Source organism: Sminthopsis crassicaudata, chromosome 3, assembly GCF_048593235.1.
Source record: "Sminthopsis crassicaudata isolate SCR6 chromosome 3, ASM4859323v1, whole genome shotgun sequence".
In the NCBI taxonomy this organism is placed as follows: Eukaryota; Metazoa; Chordata; class Mammalia; order Dasyuromorphia; family Dasyuridae; genus Sminthopsis; species Sminthopsis crassicaudata.
The window spans coordinates 367119629-367142872 of NC_133619.1; the positions used below are offsets into that span (position 1 = coordinate 367119629).

General features: G+C 34.0%; 1 protein-coding gene across 1 annotated transcript in view; it reads left to right on the forward strand.

Annotated features, from left to right (window-relative positions):
- Positions 1 to 23244, forward strand: part of CCDC93 (CCC complex scaffolding subunit CCDC93) — a 119819-nt gene that overhangs the window by 25259 nt on the left and 71316 nt on the right. Inside the window, exons 7-10 of the mRNA XM_074301850.1 lie at positions 12316 to 12416; positions 18883 to 18919; positions 21206 to 21292; positions 21603 to 21653. Coding sequence (XP_074157951.1) covers positions 12316 to 12416; positions 18883 to 18919; positions 21206 to 21292; positions 21603 to 21653 — 276 coding nt within the window. The remainder of the gene's footprint in view (positions 1 to 12315; positions 12417 to 18882; positions 18920 to 21205; positions 21293 to 21602; positions 21654 to 23244) is intronic.

A 23244-nucleotide genomic window follows, 5' to 3' on the forward strand; every position in this document is an offset into this window, starting at 1 on the left:
CTGAGGCTCAGATAAGTGCATTGCTTATAATTGCATAAATGTAACTTGTCAGAGGGACTCAAACCCAGTTCTCGTCTGAGTTTCAAGGTTTTTCCACTGCACCATTCTGTCCCTCTAAATGGCAGATTCTTAGAGTAACAGTGTGTCACATTTTACATCCTTCCCAAAGGTTAACTGGTTAGAAATATGTCCTCAATGTGGAGGACATAGGTTATATACTTATATCAGTCCCCTGGATTAAAGGAAGGTAGTAAAAAATGCAAAATTACATCTTTACTTTTTCTTTGGAAAAGAATATATATATATTGGACTTTTTTTTTTAATGTTGATGTCATTTTCTTTCCCTCTCTCTTTTCTCTTGACAGTCTCTCTGGTAAAGCCTCTAACTTTTATCAAACATTTGACACATTCTTACCCAAACTGTTTAGAAGGTCAAGAGAAGTGAATAATAGAATATCCTCGATATTTGTCATGCTAGTGGCAAAAGGCAGGGTTAGAAAAGTATAATCTGTCAGTAAGAACAGTTCTGTCTTATTGACCTTTTAGAAGTCTGGTTTTTTTCCCTCCTTGAAAGTGACTTAAAAAAAAAAAAAAAAAAAAAGTCCTGCCTTCTTGTTACTGTGAAATTGAACAAAATCTGCTAGAAAGTAAAAAGGTTTTCTCTAGCTAATTAAGAAAACTAAAATAAGGAAAAAGATAAAATTTGTCCTAGTTCATATAATTTAGAAATTGATCTTTGAAAATATTTATTAATGTACACTTAAGTTCACATACAGACCCAGAGATTGTTGAAAACCTTTTTGAATGTTTCTGAGGTAAATTTTTTTGTTTATTTGTTCATTTTTTTCTTTCTCCTTTCCAATGAATGCTCTTGCTTCTATCTGACTCCTTTGCTGAGTATTGGTACAGATTTTCCATGTGCTTTTTCAGCTTATTGAAAATAAAAGCTGTAAGAACTTGAATGTATTACCTAAGCCTACTCTTATAAAATTACAAGGAATGTAATTATTCTCATTGTTTTATTATGAATTCACTGCCCTCAGAAAAGTGGCCCTGAAAGAATTCTACTTAGTTGAATGCCTAGGTTTGAGGAGCTAATTCCAAGGACTAGAGAAGTGATTAGCCTCTCTCATCACATCCTAATAGTTAGCAGCAAAAATTCTCTAAAAGAAAAGTTATGTGGCTGATGGTATTACTGCATCATCAAAAAGTAAAATATCTCAGATAAACAACCAGTGCAGTGAAGGCAAAAGCTGCCAAGATTCTCTTGGGTACTTTGAAGTGAAGAGTATATTCTAAAAATTCTGTAAAGTTCTTGGTTCTGTGCTAGCTATTGACATAATATAACAAATACCAGGATCTATCTGTGTGAGAATTGCAAAGTAAATCTTGAGCAGTAATGTAATTTGAGACTGAATTGTGTTTGCTTGTATATACAAAAGGCTCCATATATCATTAAATTCTCTTTTAAATCAGCTTTGAAGTTTGAAGGTATTAATTGATCAGCAGCTGAGCTTGTGGATAATCACTTCTGCTCTCAGAATGGTTCAGGCACTTAACATTAGTACGCATTCAGAACCCTCAGGGGCTTTAGGTTTCCAGGAGTACTATTAGTAATAATCGGCAGTTTCTCATAATTAATGTAAATATAACATATATTTAGTGACTTAGTAAAGCTTTACAGTATGCAGTTTGAGTTCAGATACTAATAATTATCCTAAATACAACCTTGAGGAAGCTACCATTTAACATTTCTAGTTCCTTTAGTTATTTGAAGGACATAATTTCCAGTCCTCTCATCTTTATTCACCCTTCCTTTTTATCAGTACCCCTTGTAAAATGTGGCATCCCACATTCATTAAACATAATATTCTTAATATGATGTGATAAACAATAGATTTATTCCCTATGTACTTCTACTGACAACCTAAATTTACATTTTTCAGCAATTTTGTGGCAAACCAGACCAATTCCATTCAATACTTAGACAACTGATTTTTAAAATCACAGATTCTGATTTTATATTTATCTACATTTAATTTCACCTTTGAATCTCGACTTTTATCTTTATTTACATTAGTTCCTAGTTTTATGACATCAACAGATTTGACATTCCATATATGTGCCCATTTATGTGTGTGTGCATTATATATAAATATATATAATATATGTATATATGTATATAAAAATCTGCTTGATAAGGATCAAGCAGAGGCCCATAGATTTTCCTCTCAAGATTGACATCAAGCTATTAATCAGTTCTCTGATATGGTTGTTTGAGTAGCTTGTATCCATTTAGCTCTCCTGCCATGCAGCCCACATTTCTCTAAGATCTTTGCAGAGTTGTTATGAGATACTTTGTCATATACCTTATTAAAATCAAGATACAGTGTACATACATCCTCTTTCTGATCTTGCCTCATGCCTAAAAGCAGTATTATAGAGGGAGAGTACAGTGGACTTTGACTCAGGAGTGCTGACTTTAATTCATTCTGGACTGGCAGTTATTGGTTGTATAAATGTATAAATGTACAAATCATATAGTGTCTCTTAACTTCTGTTTTTGAATTCAGGATATAAGTTCTTGGTCAGTTGTGAAGATACCACCTTGTAAAATCTGAACTTTTTAGAGAGCTCGCTATGTGGCCACATTTATTTCTTCCTTTTTGTACTCATAGGAATAATTATTCACTGCTTTGTATCTCTAAAATCTCTTTAAAACTGTCATTACTTCCCTGTGAGGCCATATTTAGTCTCTCATTTTTCACACATTTTCCTCTCTTGGCTGCATTTTTCACAGAATAACCATTACAGAAGACAAGATGGAAGGTGATGTTTCAAAAGTCATAATAAAATGAAATCTGTTATCTTAGAGCCACTTTCCTTTCATTGTTGAAGATCTCTGTAATTGTTCTTTACTGATCTTAGCTAATGTACAGCTTTGCCTGACTGGAACCTCTTTTCTTGAGCTGCCATCTCTCAGAAAGAATGAGGTAACTCTTTTGTGCTGAATATTATTTCATTCACCTAGAGTTTTCCTCCAAATGATTCTTTTGCTTCCACCCACTTTTAACCTTTGAATTGGAATTTGCATGAGAAATGTTACCCTGAAGAGCAGGAAACACATCTATTTAGCAATTAGGGAATGATTATATACATTCCTAACCCTAGGATGTGATCCTTGCCCTCAAAGAGCTTACAAGGAATTTACAATCTGATAGAGAGAGACTAGACTTATTCATTAGAAACAATTAGAGAATAATAAAAGACTGAGCAGAATCTAGTAGTAGTTTGTGCAGTACAGAAAATAAAGGCTGTATATTTTGAGGAGAGATTACCAAAAGGGGAAAAAATGGCTAGAAAAGTCTTCATGGGACTTCAGCAAGATCTGGAAAGACCTGAAGGACTTATGTGGATAGAGAGAAAGTAGATAGAATATTCTGGATTGGGGAAATAGCATCAGAAAATGAATACAGGTTAAAAATATATAACATATTTAAGAACAGTGAGAAGTAGCCTAACCGGAGCACAGGCAGTGTTGCTGCAGTTTTTTATTCTTTGATTTCACATCCCCAGTACCAAATACAATCCTTTACACATAATAGGAGCTTCACAAACGTTGATTGAATTGAATTTATTTTACAATTGAGGAAATTGAGGCTTTTACTCATCCATTAATTCAATAAACATGATACATTGTCTATTTTTCTGTCTATGAAATAAAACTGGCTCTGAAAAAATGACAGCTTTTCAAGCATTGTTTTTCATTTTGCTAAGAAGCCCTTGAAATCTGATTTCCAGTTGTGGATTCTTTGCCATTAGATGTTGAAATTTGCCATTTTGTTGCCTCAAGTGATGTAACGGCTGGTATGAATCAATTCACTGGAAATTGTTATTGCCAGTTGACTTAGAGTAGAGCCCATGCCACTGAGCTTTCCCTTTCATATTTTTAGAGTTCTCTTTTAACACTAATCACATATCTAACAAATGATGCTCATATAATCACAAAGTAGAGCTCTTGGTGATTACAAGAGGGATTGAGTAAAAATATGTAAATAATTCTGAGCCCAGTAGGACAACACAAAGCCCATACTCTGAGAGTAGATTGCTAATATCTTTATATAGAAAGGACAGCATTGTTACCATATTTTGCATTTTTAGGATGAAAGTTTTTGTATTGTTTTATTTTTTGAAACAGCAATTGTCCCAGTGAGTCATTGTTTTGTTGGCTCAATTTCTTTCTTTCTTTCTTTCTTTCTTTCTTTCTTTCTTTCTTTCTTTCTTTCTTTCTTTCTTTCTTTCTTTCTTTCTTTCTTTCTTTCTTTCTTTCTTTCTTTCTTTCTTTCTTTCTTTTTCTTTCTTTCTTTCTTTCCTTCTTTCTTCCCTTCTTTCTTCCCTTCTTTCTTTCCTTCTTTCTTTCCTTCTTTCTTCCCTTCTTTCTTCCTTCCTTCCTTCCTTCCTTCCTTCCTTCCTTCCTTCCTTCCTAGTTTCTTTTCTTGGGTGTTTGACTATATTAGTAATTCAAAAGTTTGCAATTTGAGGTCAGTTACAAAAGGATGACCTAATGTTAAGGCCTAGCCTTTATTTTCTGTACTGCACAAACTACTAAAATCATGCACATTGGCTAATGTCATATGTTTTCTTTCTTTCTTTCTTTTTTAGTAACTTTATATTTCATTAAATATTTCCCAATTACATGTAGAAAAAATTTAAGAATCATTTAAAATTTTCTCCCTCCCTCCTGCTTTTCCCTTCTCCTTGAGAAGGCAATCTGATATGAATTATATCTGTGAAGTCAAAACAATTCCATATTACTCATGTTGCTAAAGAAAACACAAACAAAATAATACAAGAAAAATATTTTTAAAAGTATGTTTCAATATGCATCCAGAGTGCATTAGCTATCTCTTTGGAAGTAGTAGATAGAATTTTTCATCATTAGTCCTTTGGAATTGTCTTCAATCATGATATTGATTAGAATAGCAAATCTTTCACTGTTGATCATCTTTTCAGTTTTGCTGTTACTATGTAAAATGTTCCCTTAGTTCTCTTCACTTCATTTTGCATGAGTTCATTGAAGTTTTCCCAGGTTTTTCTAAAACCATCCCCCTTGTAATTTTTTAAAGCACAATTGTGTTCATCACAATAATGTACCACAATTTGTTCAGCCATTCCACAATTGATGGGCATCCATTTAATTTCCAATTCTTTGCCAACACACAAAAAACTGCTTTAAATATGTTGGTTCAAATTGGTTCTTTGCTCTCTTCTTTAATCTCTTTGGGATATAGACTTATAGTGGTATTTCTGGATCAAAGGGAATGCACAGTTTTATAACCCTTTGGGTATAGTTCCAAATTGTTCTCCAGAATGCTTGGATGAGTTCACAACTCTACCAACAGTGTAATAGGATCCCAGTTCTTTCATATTTTCTACAGCATTTGTAATTTTCTTTTTTTGCCATGTTAGCTAATCTGCTTGACATGAGATAGTATCTAAGAGTTGTTTAATTTGGATTTCTCTAATTGATAGGAATTAAGAGCTCTTTAATTTTTTTTAATGTGACTTGATAGCTTTCATTTTTCCTTCTGAAAATTGCCTGTTCTTATCTTTTGACTTTAATTGAGTTATCAATTGGGGAATGGCTCTTATATTTATAAATTTGGCTTAGTTCCCTATATGTTTGAGAAATGAAGCATTCATCAGTGAAACTTGTAAACATTTCTACCCATCCCCCAGTTTCCTGTTTTACTTGCAATTTTGGCAGCTTTAGTTTTGTTTCTGCAAAAGCTTTTTAGTTTCATGTAATCAAAATTACCTTTGTTTTACTTCCTATGATCCTCGCTATCTCTTGCTTGATCACAAACTCTTCCTTTGCTCATAAGTCTGATAGTCACATTTTTCTATACTCCTCTAGTTACTTATAATATTCCTGTTAATATCTAAATCATTTATCCATTTTGACCATAATTTGGTGTATTGTGTGAGATGTTGTTCTGTGCCTAGTTTCTGCCAAAATGCTTCTAGTTTTCCTAGAAATTTTTGTCAGAGGCTGAGCTCTTATCCCCAAATTTTGGATCTTTGGGTTTATAAAATGCTAGATTAGTATGATCATTTACTGTTGTGTATTGAGTACCTAATCTATTCTACTGATCCACCACTCTATTACTTACCTAGTTGTTTTCATGATTACTGCTTTGTAGCATAGTTTGAAATCTGGTACTCTTAGATCACTTTCTTTCATGTTCTTTTATTGATTTTTGTCCTTTTGCTCTTCCAGATGAATTTTGTTATTTTTTCCCTAGCTCTATGAAATGATTCTTTGGGAGTTTGATTGGTGTGATACTGAATAAGTAAATTCAGATATAGTTGTCACCTCTGTCATATTGGCTCAGCCTACTCATTACAATGGATCTTTCTCCAGTTGTATTTTATTTTTATTTGTCTGAAATGTCTTGCAATGTATTAATATAACCCCTGGGTTTGTCTTGACAGGTAGATTCCCAAGTATTTTATACTATCTGTGGCTATTTTAAATAGAATTGTTCTTTCTATATCTTCTTGCTGAGTTTTATTGAAAATATATAGTACTGCATAAGATTTATGTGGGTTTATTTTAAATCTTTTACTAAAGGTGTTAACTATTTAAACTAATTTTTTGTTGATTTTCTAAGGTTCTCTAATTGTACTATCATATCATCTGCAAACAATGTTAGTTTTGTTAATTTTGTTTGTTCAATTTCTTTCTTTCTTTTTTTGCTTTATTTCATGAGCTAATATTTTTAATTCAGTGTTGAAAAATAGTGTTAATAATGGACATTTTTGCTTCATCTCTGATCTTATTGGGAAGGCTTCTAGCTTATCCCCATTATAGATAATGGTTTATGTTTTTGGATAGATTTAATTTATCATTTTTAAAAGGCTCCATATATTCCTATGTTTCCCCTCACGGAAATGACTGCTGTATTTTTCTCAAAATCTTTTTCTGCATCTGTTGAGAAAATTATGTTGTTTTTTTGGGGGGAGGGATTATTGATGTGGTTAATTATACTGAAATTTTTCCTAATGTTGAACCAGCCCTACTTTGCTGGTGTAAATTCCATCTGTTTGTAATATGATCTTTGTGATGTATTTCTATAGTCTCCTTGCTAGTGTTTCATTTAAAACTTTTGCATTGATATTCATCAAGAAAATTGGTCTATAGTTTTCTTTCTCCATTTTTGCTATCCCTGGTTTAGGTATTAGTATCTGCCATAAAAGGATTTCTTTCCCTATTTTTTCAGATAGTTTATATAGTATTGGGATTGGATTAATTTTTCTTAAATATTTGGTAGATTTCACTTGTAAATCCACCTTGTCCTAGGGATTTTTTTTTCTTAGGGAGCTCATTGATGATTTAAAAAATTTTTTTTTAAAGATAGGGTTATTTAAGTATTCTGTTTCTTTTTTTGATAGCCTGGAGAGTTTATATTTTTGTAAATATTCATCCATACAGTTTAGATTGTCAGTTTTACTGACAATTTGGCAGAATAAGTGCAGATAATTTGATAGTGCATTTGCCCTTTTCAGATACTATTAATTTGATTTTCTTCTTTCTTTTTTAAAATTAAATTAACCAGGGGAAGCTAGGTGGCGCAGTGGATAGAGCACCAGCATTGAATTCAGGAGGACCAGAGTTCAAATCTGGTCTCAGACACTTAACATTTCTTAGCTGTGTGATCCTGGGCAAGTCACTTAACCCCAGCCTGGGGGGGGAAGGGGGAATTAAATTAACCAGTAATTTTATTTATTTATTGGGTTTTTTTCCCCCACAAACACAGTTCCTATATTTATTTATTAATACATTACCTTGTGTTTTGTTTTGTTTTTTTAGCTTTCAATGTTATTATTTTCTCCTTTGATTTTTCAGGATTTCCATATTGGCATTTAACGAGCAATTTTTAATTTGTTCTTTTTTCCAATTTTTTTTCTTAGTTGCATACCCACTTCATTGACCTGTTCTTTCTTTTATTCATGTATGCATTTAATGATATAAAATTTACCTAAGTCCTGATGGGCACATTCTACAAATATTGGAATATTGTCTCATTGTTATCATTTTGAAATGAAATTATTGATTGTATCTCTGATTTATCCTTTGACTCATTATTCTTTAGTATTAGAATATGTAGTTTCCAATTAATCAATATGTACCGGGCAGCTAGGTGGCGCAGTGGATAGAGCATCAGCCCTGAATTCAGGAGGACCTGAGTTCAAATCTGGTCTTCACACTTCCTAGCTGTGTGACCCTGAGCAAGTCACTTAACCTCAGCCGCAAAAAAAAAAAAAAAAAAATCAATATGTGCATCCACACCCACATGTGCTTTAGGTCTGTTTCTACCCCTGTGTCACAAATTTTTCTTTCTGACTTCCTATATTGTTTTGAACTTTCAGAGTATCTCATTCTGATTTTTCATTGCTATTTTTTTATTGTTGTTGCTACTCCAGAATTTAATTTGAGGTATTATGTTTAAGATATTTGGAAGGGAATGTTGGGAGATCTGAGCTCAGTGCTTTCTCTAGTCTGCCATCTTGGCTGTGCTTCCAGAAGGTCCTTAATATCATTCATTTTCTAATTTTTCTTTTCTGTAGATATCTTTAGCTCATCTCACTTTTATCAATGTTAAAATGGTGGTCTCCTTCAAGGTAGAGGAGATTTAGAATTGTCATTTTTTGAGTGATTCACTAGTACAATTGCCTTTTTCATATCATCCATGTAGGTACATTGATCATATTATGTAGTTATATAATTAAATCTCAGTCTAATTTTGATAATGTAAAAACCAAACTCATGGGAAACTCCAGACCTGACAGAGATATACTTGGAGACACAGAGAAAGGCAAAAATACTTCCTTTGCCCTCCAAAAACTTACTTTATAATGGGGAAGGCCACATACAATTAATTATCTCTATTTCTTTTCTTTCTATTTGTACACATGTACACACACCTTTGAAAAACACACATATGTCGTATTCATATACAATACGAATAGGGGGGTAATCAGTAGACATAAAGGAGAAGAAATTAGGGGAAGATGGGTCTAGAAAGGCCTCCTAGAAAAGGTAGAATTTGAGCTGAATTGTAGCAGAAACCTTAAAAGCCAAAGGCAGTTAGTGATAAAATCTTTCCTCCCTTCCCACCTCTCCCTTCTGCTCCCCTTTTATGTATTATTTTCCCACATTAGAATATAAGCTTTTTGAGGGTTTTTTTCTTTTTTTATTCTATTTTACCTTTAGTATTTAGCACAGAGAGTGGCAAATAGTAAATGCTGAATAAATACCTTTTGACTGACTAATATGAGATGTCAGAATTATATATAGAAATAACTATTGAACCCACAGAAATTGTGACATCACCAAGTTAAATAGTATAGAAGGAATATAGAAAAGGGTCCAGGACACAGTCTTAAAGAGGAAGGGAAGGAGGAGAAACCATGATTTGTGGGCTTGATCTGGATGAAAATTTAACAAGGAAATAGAAGGAGTGATGAGACATAGGGGGAGATTAGTCAATGGGGATGGTCAAATCAAGCACACATTTTCCCAGGATGAGTGAATTATGGTCATGTGTGTGAGCATTAAGGAAGCTTTTAATAGAGATGGAAGATTACTGAGAGAGCAAAGATTATAGAAGGTTCAGTCCAGTGAAGAAGATAAGATAAGATGGGATCTAGGTTGTATGTTGAAGGGTTTTCTTTGGAAAGGAGAACTACCTCTTTCTTGCAGATGGGTGACAGAGGGAAGAGTGGAGGATGCAAAATGTGAAATAAGGGGTAGAGGTGTAAGGTGGGACTCTTAGGGAATGACCTCAGTTTTTTCAAGATATAAGAAACAATGTCCTTGACTGAAGCTGGAAGAAGAGGAGTTGTGAGAGTTTTGAGTGGGTATGAAATGATGTAGAACAACCATAGTGAAAATTAGGAATATGAATTGATTAGGGAGGTATAAAAAGATCCTCTTGTTGCAATGAGAGCCCAATTGATATTGTGTAACATAAATTTATAGTAAGTTTTGTGATTTTCTCTAGCTCTATTCAAAGGACATGAATAGGAAAAAAGACTATTTGGATAGTAGAAGTAGTCCAGAACTGGTATTTGGCAAAGCATAATCAGCAGCAGGATAAGGGGATAAGGGTCTGAATTGGATGACAAATTTAAATAAAGTAAACCTTAAAGGAGAAGCAGATGAGCCTGCTTACTGATATTGGAAAAGGGAAAGGCAAAAAGGGCCTTTGGGGAACAAGGAGTATTCCAACTCTCCCACTTGCACCAGTGAATCAGGGCACATAAGCAAAGCTGGAAAGGATAGACTAGGTTGCTATGTCATGAGAAGGCATCCAAGTCTCAGTGACTCATCAGAAAGAATGAAAAGGGAAGAAGTAAATTTGTTGGTTATGGCATAGTCCTGTCCTTGTTATCTGATTCTGTTGCATTGAATGTCAAGCTTTTGGTCTTTGATTTTTGCTCTGTAAATAAGGGGTTGATTTACATGATCTTCAAAGTCCTTTCTAGCTTGCATTTTAAGGGAGAAAATAACCACCTGCTCCTTAGGTCTGTAGACAAAGACATGATGAATCTCTCCCATATTCCATTGTGGTTGTTGTTAATAGGGATGATTTATGTGGCAGCCATTTGTCTTTAGTAGTCCACAAGGTTACCACATGCTATGCTAAGGGCACTTCAGCCAGTAGAGTTTACTATTTTGGAAGAGTGAGCAGATCCTGACTATACCAACAAAGCTAAGTCACTCATCCTTATTTCCCATACCATCCATAACCAAAGCTACAGGATAGTACATTAATTTTAAAAGTCAAGAAAGAACATCAAAAAATTTCCTTCAAAAATTTAAATATTATAACATGTATTGGACCACCTGTCATCTAGGGGAGGGGATGGAGAGAAGGGGAAAAGTTGGAACAGAAGATTTTGCAAGAGTCAATGTTGGAAAAATTACCCATACATATGTTTTATAAATAAAAAGCTATAATAAAAAATTTTTTAATATTAAAAGTTAAAGCATTTACTGTAGCTTTCCAGAATGACTAATTTTTCCAGGAATTTCAGGTGACCAAGGAATTTTCCATGAAAAATTTTCTATTTCAAACTTTGTTCTTGGAAATTTTTCTGAAGTGTCTGAATCTTTTTTGCTATCTTTATTAGCAAAGTCTAATGGACATAAGTTAATTTTCTTTTATTTGATGAGGATCTTTTAAGATTTTAATTAGTGTTCCTGTATCAGACTGGTAGTATAAAATACTGGATACTGAGCCAGTTATGGAAGAGATTCTACATAATACCACCCTGTCCTAATATCTTATAACAAATTATTTTCATCCTTGTGATTTGTCTCTTTTCTAAATTTACCCCATTGTTATTTTTCATGCTTTATCTTATACTTCAGTTAAATCTGTTTGTGTCATTGGCTTATTAGACTATCAGTTCTATGAAGACAGAAACTATGCTATCTAAATATTTTTACCCTCACTCAGCATCTAGTTTACAGTACTGCCTACAAAAGAAGTTCAATAAATTGGAGTGGCTAGGTAGCATGTGGATAGAGCCCTGGAGTCAGGAGGATCATGAGTTCTGACAATAGCTATGTGACCTTGGGCAAGTCACTTAATTCTAGTTGCTTTGAAAAAAGCTACAACAAATCTTTGTTGTTTATTGAAGTGGACTATGGACAAGGGACCCTTGATAATTGAGGGTTTTGTTCAGTTGAATTTTATCTAATTATTAATTATCCATATATATTTTCCTATATTTCATTCTTGTCTTCATTTTTTCTCTATTAGACTTAAAACTCCTTTAGGGCAGAAACTTTGTAAAGTCTTTACTCAGAATTTATGTACTTGCCTCACAGTAAGGCAGCACAAAAATATCTAATAACTATTGACAACCAGATGACTAGTGAATTTACATGATTAGGATTAGATTCCTCAAAACAAAAATCATAGCATTCCATGTCTGATGTGTGAAAAGAATGGGGAGGGAAAAAATAACTTTTATTTTTTTATTTCTTCCTTCATATGCATGTAATGGCAATAAAGTGAGAGTAAGGTCCCCAGAAAAATGGGTGAACATTTTGTGGCAAACATAGAAAAAGGCATGGTCAAATAGTTATCCAGTCTAGAAAGGCATAACAGGTTGTGAACTAGTCTTGGGGGTTTCCCACATCTGTGAGATCACATATCTTTCTGGATTGTTGCATTTGTATTAAAACTCAGACTAGTCCTTTCTGTGTTTGACAATTTGATTTTCTGATTGGCTTTTCAGGATGTTTACAAACCGCGTCGAAAATACAGGCGTCAAAAGGGAACTGAGGAGCTTCTGGATGAAGAATCTCGAGTCCACACTACACTTTTGGAATATGGCAGGTAATAAAACTCTGCTTGCTCCTTTAGTAAAAATTTCCAATTGAAGCTTTTCATTGAAGCTTGTCATTAAACTGCTCTTTCGTTGGAAAGGTTGGCTGTGTTCAATTACTAGTTTTATATCATGAGATTTCCTAGCATTGGAATTTTTCGTTCTGGTGTCAAATTTCGTATGTGTTTTCTGTGGGTAGGCTCTGTAGTCCTAATAGAGCCAGAGGTTGTAGGATTCATAGTTGAGATTCCTGTTCAAAAATAAAAATCATAAATGTGCAATAACTAATTGTGCCTTTTACAAGGATTTTTTGTTTTCCTCTCTCTTTAGGGAATGGGTTTTGTTGGCACTTTTAGGGCTTCCTGATGCTTTTGGATTTCATGCCTCTGTCATTTGGTATTGTACTTCTCTAAGGAGTTGAGAGAAGACAAAAAAGAAAAATCTAGTATTCTAAATGTACTATAACATTAGAAAAAAGAAAAAAATTCCAGTTTCTTATAAGTATTATTTTAAATGCAAAGGAAGAATTAAAAAAAAGAAAATTTGGCTTTCTCACTATTTTAGAGTTGTTGGGATTTGTTTGTTTATTTTTTTCAGCTAAGTCCTTCAATTCCAGCTGACTGACCTTTAGTTCTCTATAAGATGATTATATGCTTTTACATCTTTCTGTTGACACTAGTTCTTGACCTTCAGTTTCCCTTTGTACCTTATGTGTGTTTTCTTCCTAGATTTACTGATTTTACATTGTGAGTATTTCTCTTTGCTCTTCTTGATCTGTTTTGGGAACAGTTATGGCTTCTTTTGCTCTTCCCTAACCTGGCCCTCAGCATGATAATCTGCACTAACAACTCTCTTTGACTAACATCTCCTGGAGGGATCAGAAGGCATATCAGATTGTTCTCCCTGCCAACAAATCTCCCTGGAACAGGGATGAAATTGAACTTTATTTTTGTGATTTTCCAGCAGGATTAAAACATTTATTTTCTTAAGTAGTTGCTATTGACACATGGAACCAAATTATTTTGAAGGTAGTTGGCTCGCTTTCCAAGTTATACATACTTGCTACTCTCATAGTATTATGCATATATTATCCATGTTTGATAGAGAACATTTCATCACTAGTCAAGTCTTGATTATCTTCATGGCAGTCACCAATGCAAATGCGATCTTTTAGGTTAGAGGCTTGAAGTTCAGACAGCTAATTTTGAATTAGGCAGCTAAATTCAAAGCTAACCCTGTAGGTAGTTAATATTATAAGAAAACAAGAAAGGGGGTCTTTCCCAGTATATCCTTCCTCCTTAATGTAGTTTAGTTTCCAAAATCCTGCTATTAGAGCCCTACCTTTGCATTAAGCCACCCTGTTTCTCAGAGTAGACACAATTACTTACTATCACTTAACAGAGGAAAAGGTTACTTTGCTGTCAGTACCACTGATGCCAAATAATGTAGGGTGCTAACCTTCCAGGCCACAGAGCTGTTCCAGTATCCAGCAGCTCCCAGCAATCTCTGCCTTTTTAAAAACTTTAACCTCTGGTAGTACAAATCCAAGAAACTACCCGTAGAAATCTTGCCAGATGTTAAACATGATTAAGAAGGAGGAAAAGTTACAGGGCCAGAAGTTTTTGTATTCTTTGGAAGAGCTTACAGTGAGTAAGAACTAATAGTCTTGTCTCTGCAGAGTTCTAAGCGTGAGATAAGTTGACCAGTAACTGAAATATTCAGCATATTTTAAGTGATCTTGGAGAATTTGGACCATTCTTTTCATTTTACTTGGGAGAGAGGGGAGGTGAGAATTTGTTTATGGACTCAGGAATAGGGGGTGGGACCAAGAATTGAGAAAGAGTCCTGTGATCTAATTGGGAGTGAGAGCACAAGAGTATCAGAAAAGTCCTTTCCCAGTTTCCAGGAAAATATGACCTCCTCCAATCATACTGTTATTAGTAAACTTATTGCTCCTTCTTAGAAATGCATTAATAAGCTGTTAGATACAGAAGAAAAAATATGCTTGTTTGATATTTAATCCTACATCCTAAGCAAAAGAGATTGCTTAGTAATCTAGGCAGTAAGTCATTTTGAATAAATAATAAAACAAAAAATAGTTTATTTTTATTCCACTTCTTGTCCTGAAATTCTTTTCCTTTCTTCATTACCAGTGCAAATTTTAGCCTTGTAAGATTGACTTTCTCCAATAATTCTGCCCTGAATAGCACTACTTTTCACTCAACCATCATAGATTTAAAACTAGAAGAGATCTAAGAAGCCATCAAACCCCTTTATTTTGTAGGTGAAAAAACTCTGGCCCAGGGAGATGAAGTGTGTTGCTCAGGGCCACAAAGGTAGAATATGGTAGAGTTAGGGTTCTAATCCAGGCCTGCTGGCTCCAAATTAGCACCATTTCTACTGTGCCACATAGCTCTTGGACCCACAAGACCAAATTCTTGATTACCTATTATGTTTAAAGGTTTTCTCTAATATAATGTCTGTTACTTTCCATAGGCCTTTAAATCCTAGCATCTAGTACCAGTACATGATTTGTTGAATTGGATTTATTCTATTTCTTTTGTGGTTGTCATAGTACCTGGCAATGAGATTACACATGCTGGATCTTCAGTAAATGCATGGTGAATTAATTAAAATTAAATTACATATTTTATTAATTAGTGTGTCACATCATTTTATTCCTGATTTAACTATACACGCCCTCTCCTCAAGTGTAGAGGCATAGAACAGTAGAATCTTAAGACTGGAAATAAACCTTAGAAGTGATACAGTTCAAACTCCTAAAGATAAGGCAATTGAGATTCATAGAAACTGAATCCTTGCCCAGTCACAGAAGTGTCATGAGAATTAAAGTTCAATCCTAAATCTTTTAATTTCAAATGCAATGCTTGGTATTTTCAAAATGTTATTCTAGAAACTAAGACTATAAGACAAAATGAGAAATAATCTCTGCCCTCATGGACCTTAGAGTATACTATTTACATTTCAATATTGTTGTTTTTTTCCCTCACTAAAGAATACAGTTTTGGTTCTTTGGAACTAGATGTCCCTTGTATTTTCCACCAAAGGTCTTTGTTTTTCTGATAAGGAAAAGGTAGCCCTGATGTCACAGAGTTTGCAGACATATTGCACAGAGAGACAGAGAGAGAGACAGAGAGACAGAGAGAGAGAGAGAGACAGAGAGAGAGAGAGAGAGAGAGAGAGAGAGAGAGAGAGAGAGAGAGAGAGAGAGAGAGAGAAGAGAGAAAGAAAGAAAGAAAGAAAGAAAGAAAGAAAGAAAGAAAGAAAGAAAGAAAGAAAGAAAGAAAGAAAGAAAGAAAGAAAGAAAGAAAGAAAGAAAGAAAGAAAGAAAGAAAGAAAGAAAGAAAGAAAGAAAGAAAGAAAGAAAGAAAGAAAGAAAGAAAGAAAGAAAGAAAGAAAGAGCTGGCACTTCAGTTGAAAATTGAGAGCAAGCTGTTAGCATAAGACAGTATTGAAATTGGGACTTCAGAGAGAGAGAGAGAGACCAGAAGAGAATGAATGTTTAGTGGGCAATGGAGAAGGAAGCAACTGAAGGATGAAAGCAAAATAATAGTGTAGTGGCTTGACTTTTCTTTATGCAGACAAATGGTAGGATTTACATTTTCTGTGGAGGAATAAGTTGCTGAGTTGAGTCACTTTATTACCACAGTTCTCATGCTTCATTCTGCACAGGGAAGGAGATGGTTAGACCAGTTGGACGCTGCATCAGGCTTTTCTTGGTCTCTGAAAAAAAGAGAGTCCAAAGTCTACAGCAGAAAGAACAGAGAGAAGGCTAAGCAGGGCAGGAGTTAGGTTACTGTTCTACGTGCAGACTGCACTTGGGTCTGTTGGCTTGGTCTAGCTTGTTCTTTGTTAGAAACATTGTTAGGTTACTTTTGAGGAAGGAAATAGAAAGGTAGCCTAGTATTGTGGACTTAGAGGCAATAGACCTGTGTTCAAGTCCTGTGATCTTAGGTCTCTCAAGCTCTGTGAATTTTATTAAAGAAACTTGTTATAAATTTCTTGATCTGTAAGTTGGCAGATATTAGTATTTGTATTATGTAAGTCTACTTTATTGTGGTTGTAAAGAAAGGGCTTTGTAAAGGGCTTTTTAATGTGTCTGCCATAATCTTATTCCTACTTATAGGTGTCTTCTCTATGTTGGAAGGATCATTTCTCATATGTTTAATCTATAATGGATTACCTGCTGTCTAGCTGAGTGAGGTAGTGAGGGGAGGAAGAAAAATATGGGAAAACAAGGTTCTGTGAGGGTGAATGTTGAAAACTATTCTTGCATGTCTTTTGAAAAATAAATTTTTAAAAACTTAGAAAAAAAAAGGAGGGGGCATTTCTGGAGACTGGAAGCTTGTGTAGGGATCTTTGTTTTAACAGTGATTTTCTAGCCATCTTCACACTACATTCCCTGAATTATCGGTATCATCCTTATCCTTCTCCCATCAAAACCTGTGTCAATGAAATCTTTTCATTTCCTATTTATATGTTGTCTTCCCCCTTTAGAATGTGGGAAATCCTTGAAAGGCAAAGATTGTCTTGTTTCCTTATGTTTGTATCATTAGGACTTCCCTCAGTACTAGGTATAATTTTTTTTAATTTTATTTTTATTTTCAGTTTTAAATCCATTCTTCCCTCTATTCCTTTTCCCACTGAAAATGTAAAAAATAGGACATCCATTTTATATATATGAAGTATTGTAAAACATATTTTTGAATTACCCATGCTCTGAAAAAAAAAAGTAAATTAATGCTATTGTGCAAAATAAATTATGATGAAGATAGTTTCAGAAAGACCAGGGAAGACTTCTATAAACTGGTGCAAAGTGAAGTACTTATAGCAACACTGTAAAGATAACCACATGTGAAAGATATAGCAATTCTGTCAATAAAATGATCCACCATAACGCCAAAGAACTCATGATATAAAAAGCTATCCTTCCAGACAGATAATTGATAGAATCAAAGTGTAGACTCCATCACTGCATTTGTACCAGTTTTTCCACATTTCCTCCAGCATGTATCTGTGATATTAGTTATTCTGATGGGTTGTATTAATTTGTTGTATCTCAGAGTTGTATTAATTTGCATTTCTCTCATTATTTGTGACTTAGAGCATTTTTTCATATGATTATAGATAACTTTTATTTCTTCCTCTGAAAACTAACTATTCATATCCTTTGATCATTTATCAGTTGGAGAAAGACTCGTATTTTTATAAATTTTGTTCAATTCTCTATATTAACTTGTGAAATGAGACCTTTATCAAAGAAACATGCTTTAAATTTTTTCCCCCAGTTTTCTGCTTTATTTCTAATTTTGGCTGCATTAGTTTTGTTTGTGCAAAAACTTAACATAATCAAAATTTCTCACTTTATGTGGAACCTCTGTCTCTTGTTTGTTCATAAATTCTACCCCTATCCATAGATCTGACAGGTAATTTCTTTCATACTCCCTTCCATAATTTGTGTATTATTACCCTTTATATTGAAACAGTGTATTCATTTTGAGTTTATCTTGGACCTAGACATCATCTTCCCTTTTTTTGATCTGCATTATTTGTTATATTTAGATCACAAAATCTTAGAGATTATGAACTATTTTTAATTGGCTTTAAGTAAAATGCGTTCTTTTAGTTATATGTTTCCACCTAAACTCAACTTGAAATGTAAGATTAGTTTGTTGTTATGGTTCTTTTTCTAGCTTTTGCCTAGCATGGATTTAAAAAAAAAATGCTGATAGAAATTAAAGTGTATTTGTGCATTTTTCTTAACTTGGGCTTTCCTAAAATAAAACTTAATCACTGGCATGATAGATTAAGTATCATCTCTGAATTGAGTAGAATTTAGAATTAGTAAGTTGCACATCACAGTTTGAACACAGAAAATTCCCCCCTCCTTTCCTTTTTCAGTAAGCTAATTTAGTCTAAAAACCATTTATAGATGCTCATTCTTTGTATTCATTGATTTTTGATATGTTTAGGTTGTTTTTGTTTGTTTGTTTGGTGGTAATTACCATTTTAAGAAAGGCTTGTTCTTTATTCAGATTAGAAAATTAAGATTTATTTATTTATTTATTTTTTTGCTACTAGATAAAGTTCTTTCAACAGGAATAGAAATAGGAAGGTCAGAATGTTTCTTCTATTAACATTCAGGAGAAAAGATGTTTGTGTTGTTTTGAAGTGTCAACTTTTTTTAGAAAATCTATCTGGGGTAGCTAATCAATGCAGTGGATAAAGCATTAGCCCTGAAATCAGGAGGACCTGAGTTCATATGTGTCCTCAGACACTTAACATTTCCTAGCTGTGTGACCCTGGGCAAGTCACATAACCCCAATTGCCTCAGGGGAAAAAATATCTAAAGCAAGTTTGTAATAGGTGAAATAGGTGAAATAAGGCAAATATAAATTTTAAAATAATCATTTAACTGATGTCTTTATTAATTTTTTTTTTTTTTGCCTTATATAGGCGATATGGATTAAGTAGACAGAGCAAAACAGAAAAGGTAAGAAATGAAATAGTTACTACTTAAAAACAGAATGTTTTATATTAAATGAAACTGGAGAGAAGGTAAAGCAATTTAAAATAATTCATAGACTCATTTCCTTAACATCGATTGGATTGTAGAAGACCTTTATGCCATAACGAAAGGATAGTTGGCTTTGGAGTCAGAGGACTTGAGTTGAAATCCTAGTCTTGCAAATTATTGCTTGTCACTTAATGATTCTGGGCCTCAGTTTCCTAACTTATAATATGAAAGCATTATACTACAAGTTCTTTCCAGTTCTGAATCTTATAATCTTGGGATCTTTTCTTTCCTTTTCTAATTTTTTTTTTTTAAAGAAAGAAAAGAATACACAGCCTTTTCAAAGTTTGTCTTTCAAAGTTTAATTATACTTTAAATGCCACAATTAATTCCCAATATGTCTGTCCCTCCTCAACCCCTTCCATGAAACAAAGTAGAACTATTCAACAATTAACCAAGACCAAGCCTGAAAAAAAATTTAATTGTTTACCTATCTAATATGTAATATATTTAACAGTCTACCCTCTTTAATGAGATTAAAAAAAGACAAAAACTTTTAATCATCTCAAGAATAGAATTTTTTATCATCAGTTACTTGTTAAAACATTTACCATGATGGAATAGGCCAGAGACTTCTTACTTTTTGTAATAAGCAGTTGGTGTCCATGTAACAGTAAGTGACATTTATATAATATCTTGCTGTTAATTTATTGAAAGAAAGAAGCTTTCCTTGCAAGAGTCCTATAATGGAAATAATACAGGTAGCACTACTCTGATTTGATCAGTGAGGAAAAAAGAGACCTAAAGGGCTATATACCTTGCTTGGCTGTCTCACAGCTATTATAAGCAGAATCCATGCTTCCAAGTTACAAGTTCAGTGTTTCCCCCCTCAAGAACATGCTGGCTCTGAAGTCTGCATCGGTTAAAGTTGAGTGATAATACTGACAGGCAAGGCCCATTGACTGCTGGCAGGGAAGTCAATCTTGCTGTTAAAGTGAAGTGAAAGAGACATATCAACAGTCTTTAACTCTTCTCTCCTGACTACTCACAGGCAATGCAGATCCACATTGGCCAGAGGTTTCCACTATTTTTCTTTGGGGACCTCTACTTTAGACCCTTGGAATACAGAATAAGAATTAGATATAGTCCCTGCTCTATTGATAATCTCAGTGCAAGGAACCTAAAAATAGAAATAAAGGAAAAAAAAAAGAAAGGGATTAAATAAAATAGTGACCCCACATAGTTATTTTACAAAGGAGAGTGAATTAGAAGGCAAGTTCTACTTTCCTAAGAAAAATTAAAAAAGAATAAACTGTGGTATTTGTTTGCAGATCATTATCTCTTCAAGGCAGGGTGGTATAAAGGATAGAGAGATGACCCTGAAGTTTAGAGACTTGGGTTCAAATATTCTTCTGATACATTGGCTGTGTGGGCCATAGGCAAGTGGGCTTATATATAAGCATAAGTGGGCCAGAAACAACAGCACAGAACAACCACAACCACCACCAAAACATTAACTAGGCCAGGAAGAAGGTTGCCAACCAGTCGATAAATAGATTGATGGGTATTTTATTACAGACGTTCCCTTTCTTACAGATGTGTCACAATAGGATTTTTTGTTGTTTTAAAGATTTGATTTCAATTTTGATTAAAGATTTAAACTTAAAAGTTAAACTCTTAGCAACATTGCTCAATGTTTCTTCAAAAGCACCATTCTAGGGTGCATTCTAATATTGATATGATAAAGGCATTAATCCCTTTGGTTATTACCCCTAATGCTATTTGTTTTTTCTTGCCCATGAACTTCCCTTCTGACTTTTTGGCAAATCTCGAAATCTCATTCCGTACTCATCTTCATATTCTTTCTTCAAGAACCATTGACCCAAAAGTGATTTCTCACTCTTCTGAGTTCCTGTGACAGTGATTTTCACTAATGTTCTTCTGATATTTAATCAGTTACTATTTTGACAATCCCTGTCCTCAAAGAGCTTATATTTTCTTTTAGTGTCATTTATGTCTTTCTCTCTTTTATGCCTTCATCATGTTCTGATCAGTCAAAAGTCATTATCAAATTCTTGTTACATGTGAGATATCTCATTGTACAGACATGTTCAGAAATAGAGGCACTTTAAGTAGCTTATGTTTGGGGAGATAGAGGGAATAGAGAATTAGCAATATAGGGCAATATTTGTTTTCAATTGAATTAAAACATTTTTTTTAACAATCCATACTCTGGCACTAACATCTTGCTTATGATTTTCACAGACTGAGGACAAGAAAGTGGTGTTGTCTCCTGGGTTCTCAGGGTCAGGAAAATCCCTTGACGAAGATGAGCTTCAAGCTGCCGAAGAGGTGTGTGGGCCATGTAGAAAGAAAGCTTAGGGTTGAATTTGAGCCAGCGTGGAAGAAATTTGACTTTCATCTCTAGCTTTCTAAAATGGTTAGTCCCTTTCTGTAGCCAGAAGGTGCAAGGTGGTCATTTCATTACAGTCATAATTCCAACTTACCTCATTTTACATCATTAAAAAATTGAATTGACCAGAGGGGGAAAAAAAATTCCCAAATCTCATCCTAAAGAGTCACTTTGCATTCTTCAAGTATAATAGTTTAGTTTTAAAAATTAATGGTTTGCTCACTTTTTTTGTCATTTTTCTTTCATTAGCGCCATATTGAAACCCTGATGACTAAAATGGCTGCTATGGCAACAGAAGAGGTAAGTTGCAATGGGAATGTTTCAGTACTTTCTGTGGTTCAGGGAATAGCCTATCTATCTCTTCATGAACTTTCTCTTATAATAGTGTCTCTTATATCCCCCAGCACCTTATTTTTTCATATCATATACTTTAGTGGCCTTCCCTATTGAAGAAACATTATGAATTTCTATTTCCATTCAATGGCAATGCCTGTTGTAAAAGGTGTGATGTGACACTTGAAAAAAATAGCTTTTAATGTTATTTTCAGTGCTGCTGTATATCTGAAGTGATATTTGAAGAACATATGACAATTCCATATACCTGTATCAGAAGAGTAATGCAGTTTTTTACCTTTTCATTTTTGTTGTAAAGTGTTTGTTTAAAGGGCATACATCCATACATATATATGTATTTGTGTGTACTTTTAAATGTACTGCTTTAGATTTGCAAAACCTTTATATGTTTTCTAATTTGGTCCTGACAACATCCCTCTGAGGGAGATTCTATTATTTCCCCTATTTACAGATCAGAAAACTGAGAATCTGAGGTTAAGTGACTTGCCCAGAGTCCTGCAGCTATTGAGGGTCTGAAACAGACAGGATTTGAACTCATATCTTCCTGGCCCCCAAGTTGAGAGCTCTATTCACTATTCCACACTAATTTCCTTCTTAATCGAAAGTGAATCACTTCTTTTGCTGCTTTTTTTTCTTCTCAAAACCCAAATTCCTTCCCTATTTCTGCCTCAGTAGGATTTCATGTGTAAACATTTTACAGATGTGGAAATTGAAGCCCAGAATTGAAAAATATCTTGATTAAAGTCACACAGCAAGTAAGAAGCAGAGCTTGGCCCAAATCTCGGAGTTTCTGAGGCCATTGTCAATGACTTTTATTTTTCTCCATCACACACACACACACACACACATTTACAAATAGATACATAGGTTTTTATATATATCCAAAGTCAATTATGCACACATATACATATCTATATATGTATGTATCCTCATGTTAATGTATCTTTATTTTCTCTTGTGCTGCTCTTTATCCCTCCCATCACCCTGCCTTCTGTTTTCCATTCTCTTTGTTTTTTTCTCCCAAAATATCATGTCTTCCAGCTCTCATTCTTAGGACTGGTACTATGGTACATAGAAAGAACACTGAATTTGTTAGAAGATCTGTCACTTATCATTGGTGTGACTTTGACCCCTCTGAGGCCTCAGTTTCCCCATCTGTAAAATGGATCATTTTGGACACAATGATCTCTGAGGTCACTTTCAGCTATAAAAGCTTTCTATTTAGCTTCATGCGTAGCCCTTAAGGTGAGAGGTTGTTTAGCCTGTATCTTTTCTTTCCAGGGAGAAACTAGCTAAGAGTACCAACCTGGGACTTAGGGAGATCTGGGTTTAAAACTTCAACTAGATATATAAGCTTGGGAAGTCTTTGAACTCTTCCAAACCTCAGTTTCCTCGCTTATAAATTAGAGGTAATAACTCATTTCACTTGGTTGTTGTGAGATTCAAGTAAAATAACAAACTTACATTGGTTTTTTAAAAAAGTGTTAAAGTGCTCTATGAATGTTTAACCATGATAATGATGATGAACAACTTGAAA